The sequence below is a fragment of the Andrographis paniculata genome, unplaced genomic scaffold (genome assembly GCF_009805555.1).
Source record: "Andrographis paniculata isolate CXL003 unplaced genomic scaffold, ASM980555v1 Contig60END, whole genome shotgun sequence".
In the NCBI taxonomy this organism is placed as follows: domain Eukaryota; kingdom Viridiplantae; phylum Streptophyta; class Magnoliopsida; order Lamiales; family Acanthaceae; genus Andrographis; species Andrographis paniculata.
Window position 1 is genome coordinate 6,278,831 of NW_026137596.1, and position 21,448 is coordinate 6,300,278.

Genomic DNA, 21,448 nt, shown 5'->3' on the forward strand with positions numbered 1-21,448 from the left:
GTGCAAGAATATGCGGAAGAAGATGGAAGACGGTGAAGAAGAGTGCATAGTGTGTGTGAGAGAGAGAGAGTGAATGGATGAAGATGAATCTGCTCCGTGTGCGTGTTGTGATATAGCGAAAGAACATAGATGCATATGGATGAATTTGGAAAGTCCGATGAGTGTAATTGTATGAATTTTAACACCCTCTCTCATTCGAAGGACCTTCATCAGCAACCTGATCAATTGATCACAAATATCAGGAGTTATTAGCGACATTTTCCTAGAAGTTGACTCACTAGAGTCACTCGAGTTCTGATCAGTGGTGCTATTTATCACAGCATTAGCACTAGTATTTTTTCGGAAATCATTCTGCCTTTTTTATCAAGATAGCCTATAAGTTTGAAACATTTTCAATTAGAAGTGAATCCAAGCATCAGAAGCCTTATTGTAAAAAACTTCAAGTTCTTACATGTAGTTTTATCTACAGAGTTCAAAATCCATGGCATTATTACATCTCATACATTTCTTCTGAAGTTCTGAATCACTAGGCATAGGTATCCTACCATCCACAAAGTTAAGTTTATTTTGATCAAATAAGAAGAATCTCAAGGCTTTACACCAGATAAGGTAATTGTCGCAACCAGTCAACACATACGATATAAGAGATGCATTTGATGAGTCTGAAGATTAGAACTGATACTAAAAAGACTATTCATACCAAGATTAGGACTTGAACTATCTCCCATAGCAACTCGAATATATGGGGGACGAGGGAGACAAAGATTAGTCAAATATTCACCTCCAGTGCAAAAGTCTACGGACAACATGAGGAAGATATTTACCATAATAGAATTTGTAAGAAGACAGACAGAAAAATTCCACACTTGAGTGAGCAAAGACTACACTCATTTCAACAATATTATTCCGTAAATCTGACAAACAAGTGTGACGAAGAGCAGAGTACTCAAACGTCTATAATCTCAAAGATGCAAAAGTATCGACAACATATGAATAACCTATGAGCAACACATGTTCAAAGGAACGCACAATATACAAATGATGTCTCACGGGACTTCACAATCTCAACCAAAGTCTAAGTATATGAGGTGATAAACCTGACTCAAGGAGAATCCACCGCGCTCATCCATTTCACAGGCATGCCAGCAGGGCCGTCTCTGACTTTCGAAGAGCCTGGGGCGAAATAAAAGTCAGGGACCCTTAAATATTTATATATATATAATATTTTTTACTTATAATAAAATATAAATAAAAAAATATTTTTTCTAGCATAAATTTAATTTCGAAACTCAGCATAATCTTTCACATACTTTACAAATTGGCGTAACACTCCCTTGTATTTTAACGAACGTTATATGAAACCCCCGCCATGCAAAAAAAAAAAATGTAGATGAAAAATCATCTTCTCATTGTAAAAAAATATATATATAAAAAAATGAACTTCATAGAACTTTAAAAAATAACGGGGTTATTGATAATTTTGCCTAATAATAATAATAATAATAATTGTCTAATATTTATTATCTTTTTAGTGCAAAAAAAATAATTAAAATAAAAATAAAAGACCCCTAAATATATATAAATGATCTACTCCTTTTTTTTTTACCTATAATAGAATATAAATTATTAAATAAAATAATTTTTTTTTAGAATTTTTAGATAAAATATCAATAATAGTATTAATATTAACAATTTTAAAACAAAAATTAAGGGTCCTAAATATGTATAAATAATGTTTTTTTATCTATAATTAAATAAAATAAATTTCCTAATATTTTTATATGCAAAATATCAATAATACTATTAATATTAACTTTATCTGATTCTTTTTGATACATAAAAAAATATTTCTAAATTTTGAAGGTACTCGTAGATAAAACTTAACTTAATCACCAAGTCATGCTCTTCTATTAATAAATTAATGTCAAATAACTTATATATATAATGTATATATAACATAATTAAATAATGGGTCCCAATCTAGATTAGCCCTAGACGCCACTTTCGCGCGGGCCCAGGGACGGCCCTGCCTCTTTGGACACTTCCATGACATTTCCTGGGTAAATATATTACTCCCTCCGTCCCACATACCATGTCCACGTTGCCGTTTCTGTCCGTCTCACATACCATGTTATTTTTCTTTTTTGGAAAATGATTACACACTTTAATCTCATTTTAAACTTTTAAATTTTTTAATTATTTATATTATAGAATAATTATTTTTACCAATATATTCTTTATCTATAGTGTAACAGACACAGTACGTGAGACGGAAGGAGTAATATATATATATATATATATATTAAATTAGATGTTGTCTTAATCAACTTTTACTTTTCTTGTCTAAAAGAAAGAAAAAACAAAAGATTCATCATCATGGATGGAGGACCAAATACAATGTTTTATTATCCAGACGCTGTCTTAATATGACTGCCTGCCGTCTCAGTTTATTATTTCCTCCGTCCCGCAAAGACGTGCTTATTTGACTAAGGATATAAATTTTAATAAAAGTAAGTAATAATTATTATTTTTTTTATAGTAAAAAAAATACAAAAGTATAATAATAATATTTTTTTTGATGATACTATTGTATAGACTCAAGTCTTCAGTTATGCAGTAGATGTCGATGGAATGAGTATTAATTAATCGATTAAATAAATATATATCCCCTACATAGGACATACATACATTCATATATAACTATCCAATCTTCTTAATTATTGTAAACAATCTCACACAAAGTCTAAGACCCTAGTAAGAAAACCCAACATTAGAGCCCGGCCCGCAAAAAATCCGATGGCCGAAAAGGGTTCGAGTTCGAGATGGTCGCTCTCCGGCTGCACGGCTCTGGTCACCGGCGGGACTCGCGGCATCGGACATGCGATTGTGGAAGAGCTGGCTGAATTGGGTGCGCACGCTTACACTTGTTTGAGGAGCGCCGACGATCTCAACCGGAGCCTACAGGAATGGACTTCCAAGGGCTATACAGTCGCGGGCTCTGTCTGCGATCTGTCTACCCCACAACAAAGGGAAAACCTCGTCAAAAGAGTATCGACTGCCTTTGATGGCAAGCTCAATATCCTTGTAAGTAAAAGTTTTAAACGAGCCGAGCGAGCTCGAATATTGGTTGTTCGAGCTCGACTTGAACTTGTTAACGGTACAGGCTCGGTTCGTTTCGTTAAGAGTTCGAGCCAAAATAGTGCCTTGAGTTCGGCTCGTTAGGCTCAAATTTAAGTTTGAGCTCGGCTCGTAAAGCTCAAGTTCGGTTTGAATTTTATACGTATTTTATATATTTTTTAATATATAAATTAAATATTTAATTTTTTATTCCTTTTTTTATAATAAAATATTCAAATTTTAATAATAAATATAAATTTTGATATAAAAAATTATATATATTATATTAATATATAAATAATATAAATATATTATTACGGACGAACTCAATTGAGCTACTCGCGAGCCGAGCCGGGCTCGTTTGTAATAAAATAATTTTCGAGTTCGAGCTCGGTTTGTTCATCTCTACAAACGAACCGAGTCGAGCTGTTAACGAACCGAGTCAAGCTTGGCTCTAAGTAAAACTAGTCAATACTCAGCTCATTTTATTTGAAATATCTTTGTTTGGGAGTTTGAATTTTAAGTTGGAATTTGAACAGTAAATAATTCCTCTAAGAATAGTGGTACGTTGTTATATAAATAGATTTTGACGTAGTATTTTGAATATAGTATAATATAAAAAAATAAAAAATAAATATATTATTTGATATTTTTTAAAAAAAAAAATTGGATGAACAGATAAATTTGGCGAGAATTCTCCAAACAAACACACCCTGTCATCGATTAAAGTTTGGCTGATAATCCTATACCCTTCGTCGGCCTGGTGTACGGACAAAGCCCCATCAGCCCCACGCACACAATTGTGTATATGTGTATGTATGTAGGCACTTCTCTATACCTTAACCCTAAACCCAAATTTTAGGATGTACTGTTATAAAAAATATTCTCTTCCTACCGCATTAATATATATTTTTTTTATTTTTATTTATCTCACGTTAATATGTATATTATTTTAGTAATTATGGATTCTACTTTATAATTGGATTATTATTTTCGTACAAAAAAAGTAATGGTTAAATTGTCTTTATATTATCTTTAATTATCAACATAATTAAAAATATTATTATTTTTAAAATCTTACACCAAAAAGTAAACATACACCTTAACACAGGACAGATGGAGTAGTTTTTTTAAAATATATATATATTTTCGAATATAATAAAATTTAAATTATGTTGATTTATTTTTTAAAAAAAAATATTATAATTTATTTTAAAATTTTATAAAAATTATATTTAAAAATTTTAAATGATTTGGTATAGCTAAATATGTATATATATTTTATTAAATCCTAAATATGCTAAAAATAAAATTTATAAATTTGGTCATTATATAATAACAATATACATTCATAATACTCCCTCCGTCCCATAACAAAGTATCTATTTTTCCATTTTAGTTCGTCTCATAACAAAGTATTCATTTCCTTTTTTTTTTTTTTTTTAAGTAACTGTACTATATCTACGTAACATTACAAATACCCTTACAACTTACAATATATTACGCAAATGTCATTACCTTTGTATAACACATACTAATAAGATTATTTTAGTCATTTCAGCTTTATTCCTACTATATCCCAATATAATACTAATATACCTAAAACTACGACGTAAAAAGTAATTGGATACTTATTAATGGAAAGGAGGGAGTATAATAAAAGACATAAATACATTAATATTACCTTATTTTCCTTTAATATATAAATAAAATAAATTTTCAAAACTAAAAAAATATAACAAAGAAAAAAAAAATTACATAAAAATTAAAATTGCTCTGTTGGCGTCACAACTCTTGGTTGTAGGGTGTTTTTTTTGTTATTATTATTATAGATAATATAGTCATTTTAATATTAAAAGTATTTTTATTTTATTTTTTTAAAGCATTCTGTGAGCTGCTTTTGAAAGAAAGGGCCTCTGAGTTTTAAAATTATTTTAAAATTGGCGTCATATTTCATAAACTCTATCTTTTAATTCTTTGGTCGTTCTTATTTTATGGTATTTATTTAATGGTGTTTAATTTTCACGTGCTCAAATTACGAATGAATTTTAAATTTTTATTTTTAAATCCTTCAAATTACAAATATACTCATTATTGTTATATTTAGTCTCAGGAACAATAAATATACTAGAAAATAGTTGTTTTCTTAATTCTAATATATAAGATAAATGAATATACTTGTAATTCAACGGGTTTACAAATGAAGATTCTAAATTTATTCATAGTTTAGGCACATGTAGGTCAAACATAGAGTTTATAAAACTATGAGAGAATTTAGTGCAATTTTTTAAAATTACGTGGATTTGACACAATTTCGTAAAACTAAATTTGAGTTTTGTACAATTTGGACTTATGTAATTCAAACAGATAAAGTATTTTTTAAAATTCAGAAAGCAAAAATCCATTTAAAAGCAAGTTCATACAGGGTCTGAATGAAATATTGTTTGTTTGTAATTATATTCATAGGTAAACAATGCTGGGATCAATGTGTTCAAGGCAACAGTTGATTTTACTGCTGAAGACTATTCGTCAGTGATGTCTACAAACTTAGAAGCCTCCTTCCATTTATCCCAACTTGCCCATCCTCTTGTCGAAGCTGCTGGGAACAGCAGCATCGTCTCCATCTCCTCTATTGCTGGTCTTACCCATGTGTTTGTCGGATCTATTTATGGAGCCAGCAAAGGTAACTAATTCATCTATGGTGTTTATATATAGAAATTGCATTTCCAGCAAACAAATCATCTCATTTTGTAAATATATGATATCATCCTACAGCAGCCGTGAACCAACTGACAAAGAACTTAGCGTGCGAGTGGGCAAAAGACAACATTCGGGTGAACTCTGTCACTCCCGGGTTCATCGATACACCTGCTGTGGCATCTGTAAGTCAGTTCTCTTATTGTTTTATAAGCATAACTGTAATTTTGATAAGATATATAATCATCTCTATTGGTACATAGCTTCACAATTAAGAAGAGTTTCTTTTGCTTCATTTCCATCGTCCTCACCTCTAGCTAGCTAGCACACTAAGCATCGAAGGCTTCTTCTTCGACAACAAGGCTACCCATGCACTATATATATAGTTTTAGGCTGAAGATTTTACAATCAAGTGCATGCTAGGTGAACTCTTCTTCCTTGCATGCCTACCCTCTAATTGTTGGATTAAATATAAACTATTTAGGTTTTGATTCAACAATCTCTTACATCGGTAATATGTATACCGTATAACCTTATGAGCTCGTCAATCATATTAATTTCATATCAAAACAGCTATTACTGCATCAACCACAATTTCGTCTATCAATGGTCACAATATTAATACAACTTAACAATTTGATCTCATGTACAACATAAAAGTTTCATGTAATATGATTTTAACATGCCTATTTTCAACTGATTCATTTTTAACTTTAATTCAAAATAAGATAATATTGAATAATGAACACTGGAATAGAGCAATATAAAATAAAATAACTTCAATTGTATCTGAACATTACTAATTATTTCTCACTAAATCAAAATATCAAAATGTGGTTCCACTTTACAAGCAATATGCTCATGATAGATCTTAGGTAGCAACCATTTAATAGTTAAGTGGATCTGCAATCATAAAAGTTGTACTAATACCTTCAATACGACTATCCTCAACATATAAAGTATTAGTTCCAACCAATTTCGAATTCAGAAAGAGAGAAAATTTTATTTTTGAATGAACAATGATAGATAAATTTGTCCAAATAGAAATTGAAATCAAATTCCGTCTAAAAGGTAATACCAAATAAAAAGGTCTTATCCAAATTCAAATAGCAACTAATACTTAATAATAATCTAAGTAATTTTTCGAGACCTTATTGAAAGAACTCTAAAGTTAAGTGTTAAGTGTGTTTGCCTAAAGTAATTTGAGGATGGGTGACACCCTAGGAAGTCTCTCAAGGTTCACGTGAGTGAGAACAAAAATATGCTGAAAGGACTCGTATTGACCTGTGGGGTCAGTCTACGATACCGACACACCTGGCTTTGCATGGCTTGTGGGCTGAGATGTTACAGTTGGTATCAGAGCCAACCTGCGACAGCCCACAGTTATTGACGGGCCTAGCAGTTGAGGGATCCTTGGGATACAACAGAGGTATTGCATTTTAAAATTGAAGATGATGTAATACCCCCGAAGTTGGGCCGGTATTAGGTCAATTCTCATATATGGATGAGCCGGTGTTAAGTCATCTGAAATTGAATAGAGGTTAAGTAGATTGAATAAACTACTCATGTCAAGAATGTATACATTCCTTTCCGGAAACTTTACTAAAAGAACTTACAACATCAATATATACAATTTCATATTGGAATTAAAAATAATTTTATAATTTTAAAAAAAAATAATAATTTGGGTATCCTCAGACCCCACTTACCTCTTGGGGGCCCTTGAACTGATCGAGAAACCTAACTTGCCATTCTCGAAAATGTTTGTAGGAAGGAGGTAATGAGATAATCAGCAACACGGCTTTATCTTCATCATCAATTGTAACATCCAAATTTTCCAAATCCATGAGGATCGTATTAAATTCATCTAGATGAGATTGGATCGGAGTACTTTCGGGCATTCTAATTGTATTAAGGCATTCCTTCAAACGAAGTTTGTTGGCAAGAGACTTCGTCATATACTGCATCTTCAGCCTCAACCATAGCCCTCGTGTGGTGGTCTCGTGAGCAACTTCACGTAGGTCTTCTTTCGATAACATAAGTTGTATTTCAGTCTGTCTTCTCATCCAATTCGTCCAAGCAGCGTCATTCAGCCATACACTCTCATGTCCATCCAATGCCTTCTTCAATCCATTCTAAAATAAAATTGCCTGCATCTAAATTTTTCAAATAGCAAACGAAATCTTTCTATCGAACTTCTAGATTTCTATTTTGCAATCAACATCTTCAATTGTTGAACGCTCTGATACCACTTATTAGGAATTTATGCACCTAAAGGTGCGATGAAATTTCAGAAGTGGATCAAAACACAATTGAAGCACAAACAAAATATTGCAAAAAACGAAAAGAACACAAGATTTGCGTGGAAAACCCAAAACGAAAAAAAAAAAAAAAAAAAAAAAAAAAAAAAAAACATACGATGAGGAATCCACCAGATGAATTGAATGTTTTCAATGTTACGAATCGAATGATTAAATTCACTCTAACACCAAAAATGTCCCCCATCAATATCTATGCAAAATGAGGGGTTTTGACCTTCAAACAAGGTATATCAAATTGATAGCAATCACCAATATATGAAATGATGGAGATATGAAATTTTGGAAAATCACTCATTGATTACGCCCTTAACTCTGCAAATTTGATGTCAAGTCAACCTTGCCATCTTGGTCACGCCCGTAACTAAAGCCTCCGAAATCTTCTGATATGACAAGATATATAAAATCAATTTCAGAACAGAAAAGTCCGCTTAGTCATGCTCATGGCTAAGGTCGTCGGAAACTACCGAAGATTTTGCCTTGAAGAGAATTTAAGATACAATCCCAACAAAAGCTAAAGCTCTTTATAAAAATATATATATATATATTGTACCCCTACTATTTGGAGAATAGAGAGTGTCTTGTTTATAGGATTTTATAATTCTGTTAGGCACGATTTCTTTGTGTAAGGCTCGTCTATATAAAAATAATGAGATGCAAGCAACAAATAACGACATAGTCTTTACATCTACAGCTCTAATAAATCCTGACAAAAAACCACATGCTACATTTCAGTTTTGTATGCGACCTTATTTTTCCATCTTATCCAACGCATATTAATTAACTTAGTTACAAAATTTAATTATTTAATTCGATCCCAGATGCTGGGGAATACTGAAGAGCTCTCGAGTAAGGTAAAATCCAAAACTCCACTTGGGCGCCGTGGAGGGCCACAAGAAGTCGCACCCTTGGTTGCTTTCCTTTGCCTTCCCGCGGCATCTTACATCACAGGTCAAGTTATATCTGTTGATGGAGGAATGACCGTGAATGGTTTCTCGTTCCCTTGAAAATAATTAATTACTCCTACATTTTTGTCTTGAAAGTCTTTTGTAATGTATCTCTCATCATAGTACTAGAGTTGCCAACACAGTCGACTATATACATCTCGTGTAATGAAAAGATAATGAAATTCTTTACGAGTGTGTGTGTACGGACTATTATAATTTGTGTTTATGTACCTAACATTTAAAGAAAAAGTCACCACAGCCATACATATATGAACACACTTCCCTTTTTCAATTTAGATATAGATTTCAGCCACTCAAAAAGCACACAAAAATCACATTTATTTGGAAGACACTTGTATCATCTATTTACATCCAAATTCTGTTTCATTAACATGCAGCAAAGCACACTCTATCTATGGCCAAAAATTAAAATTACCTTGTCCTTCACCAATTTCAATATACAGACCGATCATCGATCATCCAACCAGGAATCTATCTGTCAATAACCGTCTTTGGATTTCTGGATGATAGACACAACCCTGTCCTCAAGCTTGTGAATTATCTGCATTATGACAATTATTTTGAGGGAGGCATAACAGGTGTATGATGAGGAGGAATACATTCGACACGCCAAGAAAACATACCGAACCCGACGAGCTTGCCCAATTCAATACAAGAGCGGCGGCTTCTTTTAAATGTTTGCGACGTGCATCATCATAACTTAGAAAGTATTCTGAGTTCTCTGTTGCCTCTGCAACCCACAAGCCATTTGCTTCATCTCTCCGTCGCTTGATGAGGTTACAGAAACCAACCTGTGGATTGGAGTTTCTAATTTTTCATTTTTTTTTTTTTCAAAATTAAACATAAGAGACCACCTCAAAGCTACCCAAGGTCGTATACTGCTGCGTCAGTGTATTTTATAAGGTTTAATTTGAAAAGGATGACAGAGATTAATTTATAAACTGAAGTACTGCCTTCAAAATTAACATTACTTAATATTAGATGCTACTACATGTTACAGAAAGAAACAAAAACTACATTAGGGACTACAACATAAGGAAAAATCGTACACCATGGCATCTCTTGCTAATATCAAATGCATCGAAAGTACATTCGGGACCCAAACAACATAGCATTGAAGTGGTGATATATCGGTACAAGAAAAGTGTAAATGAAGTTGTAATGAAAGTTTTTTGCTGCAATCATTTGTTTTAAAATCTTTGCAATTGGTGTATGCTGAAGAATAGTAAAAACAGCACACATAAAATAACAGGAAAACTGAAAATTCTTACAACAGAGGCGGCAATGTTGGAGTTTACTGGGGCACATGTATATGAGCATGACTCAGCACAAGGCAAGCAGAAGTTAATAGCCAGTAGCGTGTCCTGAGATCTGTTCTCACATGATTCATCTGTAGATCCATCAGTTACAAACACCCACTGCTTTTGCTGATGACCATGTGTGTACACCTCCCCCACATAAACAACGAATGCGGCAATGTCAAACTCACTGTATAGACCCATGCAAATGGTGTTGACAGTCAATGATCTGGGAGTTCATAAGAAATGCCAATAATTCCACTACACCAGTCATAAGACCTACCTGGAGAGAGGAACTTTGCCCAAACTTGATAATGTTGTTGATGAACGGGGAGTGAAGAATGGCCTGAAAGAGCCACATCAGTATCCCACGTTTCAATATACTCACTAACAGATAAGCACAAGTCCTTACTCGTAATTTTCCATAGTCAGGGGAGCCAGAGGTAGCCAATTGCTCGTTGATCCCCTTGCTTGTAAGTAAAGGATTCCTGAATCAGAGCTAGATGGTAAAAGGCCTCCAACAGCATAAGCATGCCCTTCAGAAAGTTCTAGCATCTAAGGACAACAAGTCCAAGAATGAATATAAGTATAAGGAAAGGAACTAGGATGTTCGTGAACCATGGGTAGATTTACCTGCTGCTTAGTTGGATTCCAAATTGTTACCAAGCCCTTTCTTGAACCATCGTCTTTTCGATGAAATTTATGTGTCAAACCAACAACTTTAATCCGCATAAAAGGTGTCACATCTCTCTTGTTAAGCCCAGCAGCCTCAATAGCTTTCTCAATAGATTTTTGCAAGTCTGACTGCCTTATGGCCTAACCTCATTCAAAAATAAATAAACACACACACATCATAATAGATCACTTAACGTTATAGAATGTGCATCAGGAAGTGTCTTATCAGACCTCCAATTTCGCTTTGTAAGAAGCAAAAGAAGTTAGTTGCTTTGAGCTCATCCCTGCCATTAAAACCTCAGGTTCGGCAGCTGTTTCAAGTAACTTCATGATCTTTGCCCCTTCCTCACTCTCATGATCATTACCAACATCAAAGTCTGTCTCATGATGGAATGCTGATATTTCTTCAGCAATAAAACTGCGCCTGAACCCAAAAATGGGGAGAAATCTTATGGTAATCCACACAGGATAGAGATTTTGACATTTTCTTTTAGGAAAGCAAAACAGAAATTTGTGAATTTGGTGTCAGGGGGAACAGGCTTTGTTCCATCCAGAAAAATGAAACAAAAAACAGTGGGAAAATTTCTGACCATCGCAACTAAATTACTTTTGGTTGCAGGGCAACATTTTTAACTAAATCGGTCAAGTGAGTATCACCTTTGATTATATAATTGCAGTGCTTTAGCTTCCATCCTCTCAGATCTCACAATGAAGCTCGTATCACTCAACCTGGATAGTATGATATTCCTGTCAAACTCAATTTATTAGAGAATATGCTGCATGACCACTTGAGTACCTTTCCCTATAGAGTATCGGATATATCCTTGTCACTCCAACTAAAGTGCTTGGAATTGCTCCTCCAGTGCCCTTGATGCATCTGAATGCCAATGGAACACCAGCATTTTTGCCTATGCATAATTAATACCCAAACCTGAGACTTCAAAAAATTAATAACAATAATAAAAATGGAAAAATAAGTAGAGCATTGCTTACAGAATCCCAATTTTTCAGCCCAATGACATCTGTAGGTGCCATTTATGTGTAAATGCAAACAAGGTTGTTGTGACGTCTGAAATATAATGTTAACACTTCTTAAGATCCACAAGAAAGTAAGAAATTGACATATTGAGCAGAACAGTGTAAGTTTACCTCTAAGGGTGAAACAGGTCCAAGCCACGAAGAAAGTTTTGCTCCACAAATCTTCAGATGGCAACACATAGTATAAGCATCGGGAAACTTTGACAAATAGTCTCAAATGCAATGCATGTAATGTGTGATAATGAGAAAAGGTACTGTACCTTGAGCTTTTGACCCAAAAATAACTTCCCTGAAGCAAGCTGCTGAGATAGCAATTCATCCAGCTGAGCTTTCACAGAGTACCTAATAGAAACTCAATAAGAACTTGGCAGGAAACCAATGTTTTGACAAATTACATCAATGTTAGACATCTCACCACCCATCAGTTAATTCTATTTTTGAGTCTTTATCATAGCTAGTCTTTCCTAGTTGACCATATTGATGTCCAACGTTGGGGTTAGAGTTTCCACCAATAGAGGAAATGCACAAAACCATTGTTGAAGAAGGGGGTGCATCTCCATCTAAGATTTTCTTAATTGCGGATCTATGACCATGATTTACTTCTCTTTCATACCTGTGTATTATTAATAGTAAGATTCGTGAAAGGTCTAACAAAAATCAATATTTTAGGTCTTGCATACCTGTACCGCAATTCTTCAAGCACATTGTTAACTGTCAACAGTTTTCCAGCGAATTTAGCAGGATAACACCTCTCATAAGAGGCAAGTTTCCAAACAATCCACTTATAATGATTAGAAACCCACCTACAGTTGTCACCAACTAATGAAAAGGTTAGCAATAAAATATCCAAGTGCAGGTGACAAGAATGAACTGAATTGCATGGGGAGGTTATTAAGAAGGAGCCATCATTCATTTCATTGAGTAGGATGACTTATAAGCAATAAAGGGGGAGTTCAATACTCTAAAACGGATTATTGACTCATAGCAAAAGGAATTAATATATATGTACACATACATACATACTTTTGAAGAAACTCAATACTGAGAACCATGGTAACAAGAAAACTAGAATATATCCAGAGCGTTGAACACATTATAAGGAACAAAGAATTTAGCTTCCCACAGCAACGACAGAGAGCACAAAGGAAAAAATTACTCTTTGGTCATGTATTGGGGAGAAACTCCAGAGTAAGACAACATTCTGCAAAAGGTCTCAATCCCAATGGTATCAGAAGCCATTTCATTTTGGAAAATATGCCTTGCTGCAGCTAGTGGGTTCATTCTTTTAACATGCTCCGGCAAGTTCTCCAACTAATTTCAGAGTATGTAGTGCACTGTAAGTGATCATGTTTGAAAGAGGAAAGGATTAAAAGATAAATATTATGTATGTAGATATTATACCTTCTCCTGATGTGGAGACTGTGGAACAAATTCTTTGAGATATTTTCGTGAAACTTGAAGAGGGTATCTTGTGGATATCGGCTTGAAACAGACCTCTTTTGGTGCTAACCTGGACAAATCTAAAGGAAATATTTCGCTAAAAAATATAAATAATAATTTTTTCAAACATGGGAGTAGAGCTCGAAACTTGATACCTTACCATTACTGAGTGAAGAATTACTTCTTTTTAAAGGTGTGATAAATGAACTTCGGGGCTTCTTGAAGGGAGAAGCAGATGCAAACCTTTTAGGTCTTCTCTTATCATTCAAACATTGCTTATTGCCTGTGTTATCTGTGTTCATGGTATTTGTGATATCAACCAATGTCCTTTTTGAGGGAACATATTTTGGCTGAACAGTATTTCCCAAACAATCCACCTCTCCTAAGTAGTAATTCTCTTGCAGTGACTTTGTGCCAAATGCATGCTCTCTATAAGTTTCCTTAGAGGTGTTAGTAGTTGCCTCGGCATCAAACTTTGTCATCAAGTTACTCCCTGGCTGTATTTTGCGAAACTTACTTGATTGCTTTTGGTTCTTTTGATATGAATATGTTTTAAGGGGCGATATAAAATTCCTTGAAGAACTGTAGCAATTTTCTATTCCCTTCTCCAAGAATGGTGCACTAAAATCATGGTTGTTATCTGAACCACCGGGCTTTTCACCGGATATCATTGGATGAGCTGAACTTTCGTCATCTAAAAATGAATCAGTCTCAAGATTACCAAGTAAGCTCCTTGCTCGTTGCAATGCATCACTGGACACTGATATAGATCTCCCCCCAGCAGTATGAAATTTGATTGGAGACTTGGGACCAGTTTTTGAGGATCCTGTAAATCTATTTGCTTCAATTCTGCACAGATTATTACCAAAAGATGGCAAAACTTTTGAAGAACTAATATGACCAAAGCTACATGTTTCCCCCCCATTCTCTAAATGAGATGGATCTTCCCAACCAAAAAGTTCTAAGGAGGATGATTGAATTTGTGTCTGTCCAAACAAAGGTAGAGATTCTTGATCAGAGTTTACATCTATACCTAACAATGTTTTTGCTCTGCGTAAACCAGTTGAAGATATGTGGACTGTTTTCCCTGAACCTGTTTGAAACATCGAATTCGAAATGCTAACTGCACTTTCTGATGCATTTGGGATTTCAGGCCTCAGCATACTTACTGATGTAAATGATCCCATCTCAAACACTGGTTTTGAGGAATTATCTCCATTTTTTCCTTCATCCAAGTGGCCTGCAGGACATTTTTTGTTTCATAAGGAGACCCATTAGTTTGTGGTTAAAATTTTTCTTGAGAAGTATACCACCAATGCAACTCTACAGAGATCTATGTTTATAATATGACAGAGGGCACAATAAAAACTCTTAAGTAATTTGGATCAAAGTTAGCTAATTCTGCAACACAGAATTTTACTCTCAAATGACATTTACCAACACACATTTGTTAGTACTGTGGGAATTCAGTATTGATCATAACATATGAAACCAAAGATTTGATTTTCTAAGAGAGCTAAATTGTGAAACAAAGCTGTGATTGCCTAAGTGAGTTAAATTGTGAAACAAATATCTAATCTGCAAAGTGAGCTAAATTATACATAACCTAAGTTTCAAGATTCTAATTATTTTTCGTTCCAAAACAATAGCGTGGCAGCCTGGTCACTTAGACAACCTCATACGACTAGGCAGACAGCCTATGAACATTGTTCTTCATACTTAACTCCCCCACTCCCCTATTATAGGGCTTTATCAATTGGTGTTCAATGTTGTACCTATCTAATTAGGATGTCCAAAAGAAGAAGGCATTGTCTAACTCATACTCTTTACCATTTTAAAGCTATAATTTAGCCACCTGAATACTGATATCATATCATGCAATGAACATCCCAGGCCCAAATAATCGCATTACTCACAATAAGGTAAAGTGTTCCCTGTGGATGATATAAAAGTAGAAAACTAATTCATCAGATATCCATACCAGTATCAGTTGGGACTTCATCTACATCACCAAGAACTAAACGAGCCCTCTTTATTGAAGACTGCTTCACCGCTACAGATTTTCCCAATCCAGTTCGAAACAAAGGCGCGTCCTCTGTATTGCCAATATGTTCCTCCAAAATCTCGGAACAACCTACGTATTCCAAAAAAATAAAAAATAAATATTAAAAATTAAAAGAGGTTAGAACCATGGCAATTTGGCACAGGATGCTACAATCGACTGACAAGACGGACTCGGAATCTAGATATTGACATGCCTAGAAACAAGAGATCAGCCATGGACGGGAGAGGTTGGGGATCTGCATCTTGTTGAAGTGCAACATCACAGTGTTCCTCTTTTTGGAGCTCTTGATTGGAAATTTCCCACCGGAAGCTATTCCCGGCACCGGGAAATATCTGCCACGTCGACATTTACCGGCGTAGCCCTAGGGTTCTCGCCCAAGAATGTTGATTGAATTGAAGGCAAGTAGTAGTAGTTGGAAAAGTGAGAAAGCGGGAACTTTTGAAAGCAGTGGCGCGGCTGCACGCGAGACGTTTGGGCTCTCAGGTCCATGGGCCTTCCAACTTGCAACCCATGGACTTAGGATTTGTTTGAATGAAATATTCTCCATTCCCTCACTTATTTATCTATTTAGGGTTTGTTTATTTTGTGTTTTTTTTCTTTCATGGATGTATGTTTTAGGTTATTTATAAAAAATTATAACAGTTATATAAAAATAATACTTATCAAAAAAAATCTGCAAATTTAAAATAACTTGGTGAATATACCCTTCACAGATAGATAATGACCAAAATAAAAAAAAAAATAAAAAGATTTCTATATCACAATTAATTTCAAAACTCTACTTGATATACCATTACACTGTAATGGAGAAGATCGGCATTGGAGAAGTCTTCCTCCAATCGATTTTCCTCATTTGGTTATTATTTTAGCTATAATGTCTTCAGTTGACTTTAGATTAATTAACCGTTTACCACGTTGGAAAGATAACTTAAAACATATTCAATAAAATAAATTTCAGATAAATTATATACGAACTCACAAATAGTAGATGTTTAAAGTCGATGTATTAACAAAAATAAATTTAAAATATTCAACTAATAAAACACTAATGGTATATTCAACTACGAAGCGGGTATTGTAGATAGACAACACGGAACTTATGTCAATATAATACAAGTTCATCTTATAAACTAACAACAAGGTAATAATATACACAACACATGCTACTTTTAACATATAATATATATATATAGATATATAGGGATAACAATGGGTTCGGGTCAGAACCGAGACCTAACCCGGACCCGACACATTTGTTTGGGATTAGGTCCAACTATTCGGGTATCAGGTCGAGTATGAGTCGAGTTTTTAATAATTTTTAGGATCAGGTCGGATCCAAGGTTTAATAGTAAATCCTATTGACTGAACTCAATTAATTAAGATAATAAAATATTACTCCCTCCGTCCTAGCAAGGATGACCTATTTGTACATTTGTAAGTTATTAATAATAAGTTACAATATTATTCTATTATTTTTTTACATGAGTAGTGTTGTTGTATTTTAAATATTTTTTGAATTATATTTCAATAAAATATATGCAATATAAATATAATTTTGTAGATAATAAAATTTAATATAATACAAAAAAAACAAATAAAAATATTCCCTTACTTTTTGCAAAAGATTTTTTAATACTAGTATTATATTAGGTTGTAGTAAAAAAAATAAAAATACACATGTAAGTATTATATTTGTGTAATATATTGTAAGTCAAAATGATATCCATTATGTTAGGTAGATAGTACAATTACTAAATTAGGAAATAATAATCTTGTTTTGAGACGGACGAAAATGAAAAATGACAACATTTCAATAGGAGAGAGGGAGTATATTAATTTATTTATAATTAACTTAAAACTAATTTTATAAAAAAATGAGAAGTTTTAATATGGATAAAAGTATTGGCAAAATAGCAAAAAACCCCATGTGGTTTCTCAAAATTGTTGAAACCCCCCCTGATTCTAAAACTCCAAAAAAACCTATTTGTGGTTTTCAAAATGTTGCAAAAAAAATCCCCCATATGTTAGGATTTAACAGAGGTTGTCTATCACACGCCTGAAATGCGATTTTTGGTCCATAGAGTGATATATTTCTGTATAAAATTACTAAAATACCCTAATGACTTCATCTTCCTTATTCTTATTCTTCCTTCTTCTTATTCTTCCTCATTCTTCTTCTTCTTTATTTTTCTTCTTCCTTATTCTTCTTCTTTCTTATTCTTCCGTATACTTCTAGAATTTTATCTCAATTCAGTTTTTTTTTTTCATTTTAAATCTGCTAAACACAACATAAATTTTAAACTGATCCCAAATTTATCACAAGTAATCGATCGGACATGGAGATGGAGATGAGAATGCGTAAGTTATTATTTACTGTCGATTTTTTCTTCTGTTTTACCAAACCCAGAAATACTTCTTCTTCTGTTTTTACCAAACCCATAAATACTTCTTCTTCTGTTTTACCAAACCCATAAATTTAAGAATTCAATTTGACATCAAGATTTGAAATCAATCTAAGAAGAAATAAAGAATTTGCTGCTGGTTGCAACCGTATATGAAAGAATTGGGGAGAAAAAATAAAAAAGAAAAAAAATTTAGGAAAAAAAGATAGAGAAAGAAACATAAAATTGGAGAAAAAAAAAAAAAAAAAAAAAAAAAACCTCTATGTCCACCCCTTTTTCTCCTCTCTTCTTTCCCTTTTATTCTTGTTTTCTCTTTCTTTTCTTCCTTTCTTCTTCCCTGCTCCAGCCGCTTCTGTCTATCATCTTCTTTTTCTTCTTATTCTTTTCCGATTCTTCATTCTTCAAAGAAGAATTGGAGATGAAGTAGAAAAAAAAATTGGGGGAAAAAGAAGAAAAGAAAAAAGCGGGTGGAACTGCTATGGCTGAAAAAGAATTGGAGAAGGAAAACAGATATATCGAGGAAAAAGATGTGTGAAGAAGAATTTGTGGAAGAAAAGAAGATGGAAGAAAGAAGTTGGGGAGAAAAGAAAAAGAAATAACAAAAGAAGAAAGAACATAAGAGAGAAATAAATTAAAGAATATATAAATAAGGGTATAACTGTCAAATCTGATAAAATTTTACGTCCGTTAGTCAAATTTAAGGAGGGGAGAGAGTATGCAACATTTTGGAAAGTATAAGTAGGTTTTTTGGAATTTTAGAACCAAATGGGGGTTTTAAGCGAATTTGTAAAACCACAATGGTTTATTTTTGCTATTTTGCCAAAAATATTTGTTTATTGAAAAGAGATATAGAAATAAAAGGATTTTTTTAGGGGATCATATGTGTAAAAAGTTAGAATATTAATTAAATTGATTTATATTTGTTAAGTATGTTTAAGATGAATAAATTTAATTAAAAATAAGTCATCTTTTTATGACACGGACAAAAAATAAAAATTAATCATTTGTGGCGGGACGAAGGGAGTATTATTTTGTTGGTGGTGGTGGCGGTGCCATATGATTGAAGATTTAAATTTGTTATATATTTTTAAAATTTATTTTTCTAAAATAAATAGATCTTTTTTTAAGTAGGTCTGATTTAAGTTTGAGTCAAACTTTGTGTTAAAATTTTTTGAATCCAACGGGTCTGGTGGGTACATCACGAGTCGCGTCCGAGTACATTTGGGTTCGGATAGGATCTTGAATCCAGTAATATACATTTGAGTAGGATCTCGAATCCAGCTATACTTGACTCATATCATACCCAGAGGCGGAACCAGACCGGGATGAAAGGGGGGGCTAATTTTTTAAATTTCGAAGCGATCAAAATCTATTTGCTATCCAATAATTTTACAATGGAGTTATCATATTTTGAAAATATTTCAAAATATCAACTTACAGTAACAACTACATATTACAAGATAATTTTGTATTATATGAAATTGATAAATAGTAAAAAAAATTATTAAAAGAAATAGCTTTTAAAAATATCATCTCCCGTGCATTTAGTTGAGAATTTTTTGAAGAATTTTCTTTTTTTTTTTTTTAATTATTATTTCTTACTTTTTTGTTTCATATCTATTTTTATAGCATCAAAAAATTATTATGATATAAACTTTTTATTATTCAAAATTAAATTTTCACATAAATACTCTATCAATTTTTATCAATTTTTAAATTTATTTATTATTTTTTATATTATATATTATAAAATAAAAATTAAAAATTAAAAATAAAAAAGAGATGAGTCGGGATAGGGGGCCTGAGCCCCTTTGCCCCCACGTACATCCGCCTCTGATTATACCTATTGTTATTCATGTTATTACAACATATCCTATAAATATGAACAAACATCACATATTTTCAAATACTGCTAAGTTATTTGAAAATATGTGTTATTTGTTAATTATTTTTAATGTATTAATTTTCTTCAATTAACATGATAACCAATCTCGTGTTTTCTAGAACTAAAATAAAGAAAAATAAATACATAATAATAAATACATAATACATAATACATAATAATCTATTTCTGTCTAATTTAATCTATATTGGAGGCTTTAGTGGATAAAAATAAATTAATATTAATAATATAAATTATACATCAATTAATCTCACATTCCAACAAATTAATATATGAATGTGCTTGGGTTACGTTTTATAAGCGTTCGTATTTATTTTTTAAGTGAAATAATAGTTTTTTTTTTTTAAAAAAAAAAAAAACTCAATAAGAACAAAGTCTATATTTTAAAATTTTAACACCAAAAAAAAAATACACAAATTCTCAATATAAAAAAGCGTTTCGTTGGTATTTTTTTTTTTTAAATAGTGATTTAGATGGGATATTTTATGAAGTAAAATAGTATATTTGTAAAAAATTATAAAAACTTAAATAATTGAGATATTTTGATAAAGATAATCAAAACAAACATTTGTCCACAATTTTTTGTTTTGCACAATTCTCAATATATATTTTATTCTCTCACAAAAGTTAGCATTCAAAATAAATATTATTTTCTATATTATCGACTAATTTCATATACTTCATATAAAAAAAAAAAAAGAAAAGAAATTAAACCAAAACACAAACAAAGTGTCATGATAAAAGATAAGTTGCATTGTAGATAATAAAAACATGACTTTACCTTCTAGTTACACTTTTGATATAAGGTTGTAAATTGTCTTTCAGTTGGCGGCATCATAAATAAAAATTCAATTTCTTCCCCCAATTTCTTCTTATTCCATCCCCCAATTTCTTCTTATTCCATCTCCAAATTTTTGTGATTTATCATTCCATCCACGACATTTGGTATTAGATCTAGCCTAGTCATCTATAATGGCCAAAAATCAAAACCAATGCTTGGAGGCATTAGAACAACAATTCTCTGATTTTGCAGAAGAGTGGACTATTTTGATCCAAAAACAAATTCGATAGGTGGAGTCGCATCTGGAAACCAAGTTGGAGGCATTTAGAAATAAGTTGAAAAATCAATTTCTTGCTGCAATTACCGAACAGCTAGCAAATGCAACTTTGCAAGGTATAATAATCTTGCTAGGCTATTCGTAATTTTGCGGATATAATGCCTAAAGGTAAAATCGATCACACTGGTATTTTGTCTTATGCTCCGATAGTGAAAATGAATAATGCATCAACTTCACACAGTAACAGAACACCTAAGTTGGATTTTTCCGAAGTTTAATGGTGACAATCCTCGATGATGGCTAAGGAAATGTGGGCATTATTTCACTTACAATCATATGACTTATTACAATAAGTTTAGTATTAAAATATATTTAGAAGCAATATCTTATATTTGTGGTAGGTATCTTATTTAAGAGATTCGTAGGATTCTTGTCTTATTTAGACGATTTGTATATCACTATAAATGTG

At 32.6% G+C, this 21,448-nt stretch overlaps 2 protein-coding genes across 3 annotated transcripts; one reads left to right on the top strand and one right to left on the bottom strand.

Annotated features, from left to right (window-relative positions):
• Nucleotides 1-2,622: 2,622 nt before the first annotated feature.
• LOC127259391 (tropinone reductase homolog At5g06060-like) lies at nt 2,623-9,268 on the top strand. Of its 2 annotated transcripts, none has more exons than XM_051286704.1 (4): nt 2,623-3,084; nt 5,584-5,800; nt 5,893-5,999; nt 6,132-8,866. In XM_051286704.1, the coding sequence occupies exons 1-4, from the start codon at nt 2,797-2,799 to the stop codon at nt 6,198-6,200; spliced, it is 681 nt and encodes a 226-aa protein (XP_051142661.1). In that variant the 5' UTR covers nt 2,623-2,796; the 3' UTR covers nt 6,201-8,866. The 2 variants fall into 2 exon arrangements, with proteins under 2 accessions (XP_051142661.1, XP_051142660.1); XM_051286703.1 differs by lacking the exon at nt 6,132-8,866 and adding an exon at nt 8,954-9,268 and having other exon boundaries at nt 2,628-3,084.
• Nucleotides 9,269-9,392: 124 nt separating this feature from the next.
• Nucleotides 9,393-15,963, bottom strand: LOC127259392 (protein BREAST CANCER SUSCEPTIBILITY 2 homolog B-like). The gene is made up of 19 exons (XM_051286705.1): nt 15,810-15,963; nt 15,533-15,685; nt 13,712-14,791; nt 13,513-13,631; nt 13,268-13,422; nt 12,792-12,914; nt 12,527-12,724; nt 12,372-12,453; nt 12,223-12,273; nt 12,067-12,142; nt 11,870-11,981; nt 11,731-11,802; nt 11,305-11,497; nt 11,032-11,214; nt 10,811-10,953; nt 10,682-10,744; nt 10,372-10,588; nt 9,724-9,891; nt 9,393-9,641 (listed from the first exon to the last, which is right to left on the bottom strand). Exons 1-19 carry the CDS (start codon nt 15,961-15,963, stop codon nt 9,579-9,581), a joined length of 3,405 nt encoding a protein of 1,134 aa, XP_051142662.1. The 3' UTR covers nt 9,393-9,578.
• Between the last annotated feature and the right edge of the window lie 5,485 nt (nt 15,964-21,448).